Raw genomic sequence first — 6,579 nt, 5'->3', positions numbered from 1 at the left:
CTCAACACTGGTTTCTGAAACAGCAACTTTTTTTTTGGTTGACATCACCTTAAATTGTGCTCTCTACCTCAATTGAAATATCTACCCCCCCCCACTTCAGCTCACACCAAATGATCTGCATGGACTTTAATTGCTCTGATCACTGACTCAATTATATGCAGTGACGGTGCCAGTTGAGTTCTGACGAAGCACCTCAGTGAAACATCTGAGGTATCAATTCTTTTTCCACTGAACCCTAAACTGTTTAAAAAAAAAAACACTGGGAGGTCATTAAATTGCAGAATTTGAGCCCACAAATGAGTAATGGGAAAGAATTTAATATTGGCTGTTTTGAGCCGTTCATCTAAACTGGAAGAGGATTAGACAGCCTGAACTGCTATGTTCCACAAGCTGTTGATCACACAGCAGCGCTGAATGTCAGAACTTAATTTCTCCTGCAAAGACATTTATTTTGTGACTTTCCTGACAGGAAGCTGAATGTTAATCAACTCTAACCTCTCTGGAGGGAGTCAAAATCACAGCACTACACCTGATCCACCCAGGACCATGGTCATGAAGCATGTTTGTGGACACATTCATGTTGTACAGATACAAATCTGTTTTGTCACATGAGGACTCACCGTCAATATAGGGACAAAACACAAGTCCCCATGATGTAAATCATGAAATTTTAAGGTGAGGAATTTGGTAAGTCTCCAGGAAATATAAGTTGATGCAATGTCAAACTGATGGAAACAACTGTGTGAGGACAGTTTGTCCTTGGCCTGAAAGATTTTTGACCAGACATTTCAGGACAATCACACCTACTTTTAAACATCCTGAAAGACTTGGATATCATCAGGTTTTTGGATGTGCATAAATTTCACAACACCGACCTTTTCAGGAAGGTGGCTGAATGCACGGAAGTCATGTCTTTACCCATGTCATGTGAAAAAATATACTGTATATAATATGGAATATTCGTCAGAATTAATCTGACAGTTGTTGAGATATTTCACAAAAAACTAAAATGTAAAACCTGCTGGTGGTGCTGGAGGAAGTAAGTCAGAGGATCACACAAAGTCAATCGGATTCATCATCCAGGGACCATGAGTGTCCATAGAACATTTCACGGCAATCCATCCAGCAGCTGTTGACATATTTCAGTCTGGACCAACCAACACTGCGACTATGGTTAACAATGCCAGCAGTGGTACCAATATCCACGATGACCACTTTGCAGAAAAATAAAGTTTTTCACTCTGAACCACAGATGTCAATTTCATGGTGGCACTAAAAGCAGTCGGTGAGATTCATCCTCTGGGGACCATAAATATCTGCACAAACCTTCTGAACAATCCATCAATAGTTATTGACATGTTTCAGTCTGAACCAAAGTGGGGGACTGGCTGGCTAACTGACATTTCAATGGAGCTGTCATGGCTGAAAATGCTGGATGAGTTTTGAAACACACCAGTGTCAGGTCAAAAATGGAAAAATAACCATCTGACACTGTTTGAGTTGTGGACCTCCAACATTGCTGCCTGTCCCCAGCGGTTACCTAGCAACAGCTGAAGCTACAACCAGCATGCCAGTTTGGCAGCCGCTAGCTAAGAACCAGCAGATAAAACATCTGTGAAGAGGCCCCAGACAGGCACTCTAAAATAATTCAACAACCTTCAGTTTCAACACACTACACTCACCGTCAGACCTTTACAACAAAGTTCAGCTTAAAAGCACAGCTGAACGTCTGATCTCCTGCTCAGCTTCATATTTCATTTGGCTCAGAGTCTCAACGGGAGGACGAGCCCTCCAACAGAAACAGCCCGCAATTACCTGAAGGGGCAATTAAACACTGAAGCTAATGATGTAATTGATATCAATTATCCCTGCTCACCCTATCGGCCTTCTTTAACATATCAAAGGCAGTTCAGTGAGTGAACCTACACACTCACATCAAACAACTCTGGTTCAAAATGTCACTCGACCACAGCGTCTTCTTCAAACAAATGAATTCTACTGCTGTTGGCAATTAGCCCGTTGAGTCCTTGTGTTATTAAACACAATTCATTTGAGATCATAAGCAAAGCCAGGAGCAGTTTACAATGAGGGCAGAGTAAAAAGGCTGAAATTTGTACAATGATATGAGGAAGTATGTTCTTCTAACATTAATATCAGTCACCTTGTGACAAATATTTGCTAAATAAAAAATAAGTAATTAATGCACCGTTGTGTATGATCTTGGCTTGACAAAAACATTTTGTAAATCAATTATGGAATATGATCATGTTGTCATAAAACTATTCCATTGAAAGTCGATTTACACCATTGAAATGTTACCAAACAGAATTACAAAAGAAATCTGTTATTGTTTATCACCTACTGTCAACATGAAAAATCACATCAAAAACAAAGCTAACAACATGTGAGTTCGTCTCTTAATCCCGTCCGACTTCCTGTCCGCTGCTCGCAGCTCAAAGCCCATTGGTTCCCACTGACGACAAAATCTACACCTCACAAATACAGTTTCATGTTTCAAAACGGTTCAAACAGCTGCTCACACTAGTTTTCATTCAACAAACAGGAGGAATGCTGCATGCATTAAGGACTATTTTCAGCAGCAACAAACTTTGTTTGTTGACTGATTTGTGGTAAATCTGTATAAAGTCATTACAACAGTCGTGGTTTACAGCATGAAATGCTTTAATAACTTCTGAACCAAAATCCAGTACATGACCCTCATATCATTAACAGTCAGTGAGGAGAAAAAAAAACTGCTGCATGTTGGACACATATTGAAGTTTTAAACAGGAATAAAATATTTGATGCAGTTTAAACCCTGAATTTCAAACCTGAACCTCACTTTGTTGAGCTGATGTAAAAATTTCCAACATAAAGTTAAAATGTGCATCATGTTAACTACAGATTGTTAGCAAATACTGACGTCCAACTGCAGCACTTTAACTGCATGCAAGCCATTTAGCGCATCTATTGTTTCAGAGCTGCAGGGTGCTCACAGGTCGTGGATTTGACCCGGAATAAGATAACAGTCGGTGGGTCCGGAGGAGTTGAAGGGCATCATGTCCAAAGAAATCTCCGCCTCGCATTCATACTGCAGGATGGCGGGCAGCAGTAAGTTGCTGTGATTACGGGAATCATCAGAAATGACTGAAACTTTGTCAAAGTTCTGCTCCAGATTTCCTCCTGTGTGCGGCGCCGGCGGTGCCATGAGTCTCTGCGCCCCGGGGCCCGGCATGGCGCAGGCCTCCTTCTGCATGGTGGTGTCGTGGTGATAGGACACCAGCTCGTTGCTGAAGTCCACGGCCTCAACCGTGGAGGTGGAGCAGTATTTATTACAGCCCAGGATGGTGGAGAAAGCCTTCCTGAAGTCGGCGTTGAAAGCGTAAATGACCGGGTTCAGGGATGAGTTCGCCCAGCCGAACCACACGAAGATGCTGAAGGTGGTGTCGCTGACGCACGGCGGCTCTCTGAGTTTGTCCAAGTCGCAGAAAGGCACCACACAGTTCAGGACGAAAAACGGCAGCCAGCAGAACACGAACACTCCCATGATGATGGACAGAGTCTTTAAAACTTTCGTTTCTCTCTTAAAAGACGTTTTCAGCGAGCTTTCGTCGTGCGTTGACGCACGGTGGCGTTGTTTTTGCGCACGGGGCCCTGCCGCCCTCTCCAAAGACGAGATCCGCCTGATTTGGGTTTGCGCGATGCGGAAAATGCGCGTGTACGTTCCCACCATGATCACCACGGGAATGTAGAAGCTTATGAGGGACGAGGAGATAGCATAGGTCCGGTTCAGGCTGGCGTTGCAGTCGTCCGGGTTGTCCGCCGTCGTGTTGTCGGCGTCCGCGCGGTGCCAGTTGAGCTGCACGGGAATGAAAGAGATGAGGATGGAGAGAGTCCAGGCGACGCCGATCATCAGGAAGGCGAACCTGCGTGTCATTTTGCGCTCGTACTTGAACGGGCTGGAGATGGCCCAGTACCGGTCCATGCTGATGATGCACAGGTTGAGGATGGACGCGGTGGAGCACATGATGTCGAAAGCGACCCAGGTGTCACAGAAGCGGCCGAAGAGCCAGATGCCGGCGACTTCGGACACCGCCCTCCAGGGCATCACCAGCACGGCCACGAACAGGTCGGACACCGCCAGAGAGATTACGAAGGAGTTGGTCACTTTGGAGCGCAGGTGGCGGAATTTGATGACCGCGGCGCACACCAGAGTGTTACCCAGCAGGGTGGAAACGATCAGAACGCACAGGACGCAGCCAGTTAGCGCCCTTAGACTGAGACCTCCACCTTGCCCGGGGCTGTCCGCCCCCGCTGTGACCACCTGGTGCTGATCCAGGTGGACTCGGTGATCCTGGTCTTGGTTTTGGCTCTCGTTATAAAAACTCTCCATGGATATCCAGGCTCACGCCGTCGGTGCCATGCCCGTCTCAGCTTCACCTCATGAATCTGTCCCCTGTCCTCTTCTGTCAGCTGAACTCCGCTTGTGTTTCTAACACGCAGCCTTGAAGAAAGAAAATCCTCCTTTCCTCCCAGAAAACGAGCCCAGCCTGCGGGAGACGCGCTCAGATCGTCCAGTATCCCGGCTGCTGTGCGCTCAGAGTGAGGCTGCAGATGCGACCCTCAGCGCCTCTCCAGCCTCCACAGATTATCAAAACCACTTCACAGTCGCCTGATCTGCTTATTCATTGTTTCCCATCGGATCCTCAGATTTTTACCATTCAAATTCTCCGACCACAAGTATGGAAACGCAACTTTAAACTACATATTTATGTCAGAAAGTAACCTGCTGCTACACACAAATAAAACATAAAACAAGAGTAATACATATAAAAACTCAACAAATATAAAAATAAATAAAATAATTCAGAAGACTGAATGATTAACACAGCACACACAGACGTGGAAAATACTTTGAGTCAGAACTGTGAATGTTTCCATTAAATGCTGTCAATGACTTGTCCACCACTAATGAACACACAATGATTGGCTGATTGGCTACCAGCACACACACACACACACACACACACACACACACACACACACACACACACACACACACACACACACACACACACACACCAGCCCCCAGAGCAGCAGGACAGTGAAGAAAAGCGAGTTCTGCCCTCTGGTGGACAAACTCTCACAACACATCAACAGCAACATAATTCAGACTCATATCAGTTATAACAGGAGGATTTTCCGATTTTTCCCAGATCTAAATTTTACTCCAGAAACACGACAACATATTTTCCACATGGGACAGAAAAATAAATATGGGACACACTTAATGCAGGCCCGAACCAAAATACTGGACTTAACTGTCGTCTATTAGATTTAAGGACGTATGGCATTTATCCCACCAGGGACAAATACTCTGTCTCCACGGTTCTCAAGCTGTGGTACGACTGATTGTGCGCTAGCTCCCCCTGGTGGTACGCGAAGGAATCTCCAATTTAATTAATCAATGAATTAGTTTTTAAATAAATTAATTTAAAACATAAAAACACAAGATCACAATATTTTTTTACATTCAATACACTTAGACACCAAAATAATTTTAGCTGTTTTTGTTATATTTTTGTTTCGATATCAGCATCTACCACATAGTCACGTTCATGAACGCAGCGCGCGCACGTACATGTGAGTCGATGGCTAACTAGCTAGCGTTAGCCGTGGTGGTTAGACGTAAACAGAGGTAGAAATGACTGGTTCAAAAATACCGCAATAGTGGCTCCAAACGGGAACTATAAGCAAGAGCAACGCCGACAAAGAGGCTGACATTTCGTGCCGCCCTGTTGAAACTCTGGTGGACAGTGAACCGAGTGCATGTGCTAACGCTAGCGTTAGCTGCTGTGGCAGCTCAGCCTAAGCAGCACCTGCTAGCAGCTAACAGTAAAAACAGTAAAGAGATATGAGTCGAGTTACCTCAAACTTCGTATCGAGACAGCATCCGCACAGCAAAAGCCAGCAAGACTTAGAACAGAAGCCGGGTGGAAGCGGGGCCAGCTGAAGCTGACCTCGATCGACCCCGACATCGCAGGACTTTGCAGCGGTAGACCACCCACCTCACTAGGCTACTGTAAGCTGCGCATACCATGAATGTAAAGAAACGTACTTTTGAATCCGTGGTTTGCAGAAACGTATAATGTCAACATTTATTGTGGCGAGTCGGTTTGGACAACGTATGTCCATTTAGAAAACATGTGGTGAAGCCTCTATATTGTGTTTCTATTTGACTTTGTATAAAACATGTTTTACCTTCTTTTCTTTGGCTCAGTAACCATTTACAGTGTTGTGACATGCTGATCTGGAGCACATGGTTCTAGAAAGAGCTTTTATTAAGATGCTGGAACAGAAATTTGGACAGAAAGCTTCATTAGAGAAGGAGTAAGCAATAATAATAATTATAGCTGAATTATTATAATGGAGAGATTCTGGGTGTTGCCATATTGTCAAAACATAAATAAATATGCATCATAAATATATCATAGAAACTATCAGACTTTTTGCTGAAAATTATAAAACATCATAAAACACACAATGGCTTAGTTTCTCAGAACATTCATAGGAAACATG

At 44.3% G+C, this 6,579-nt stretch overlaps 1 protein-coding gene across 1 annotated transcript; it reads right to left on the bottom strand.

Annotated features, from left to right (window-relative positions):
- Positions 1-2,992: 2,992 nt before the first annotated feature.
- LOC121625015 (D(5)-like dopamine receptor) lies at positions 2,993-4,393 on the bottom strand. Its single transcript, XM_041963021.1, has one exon. The coding sequence runs from the start codon at positions 4,391-4,393 to the stop codon at positions 2,993-2,995; it is 1,401 nt and encodes a 466-aa protein (XP_041818955.1).
- Between the last annotated feature and the right edge of the window lie 2,186 nt (positions 4,394-6,579).

This window comes from Chelmon rostratus, chromosome 21 (assembly GCF_017976325.1).
Source record: "Chelmon rostratus isolate fCheRos1 chromosome 21, fCheRos1.pri, whole genome shotgun sequence".
NCBI lineage: Eukaryota > Metazoa > Chordata > Actinopteri > Chaetodontiformes > Chaetodontidae > Chelmon > Chelmon rostratus.
Note: the sequence above shows the minus strand (reverse complement) of the source record. Positions and strands in the feature narration are given on the sequence as shown.

What these genes read in the sequence shown, in the direction of transcription:
- LOC121625015 (XM_041963021.1), bottom strand. Translation starts at nt 4,393, where the DNA reads ATGGAGAGTTTTTATAACGAGAGCCAAAACCAAGACCAGGATCACCGA.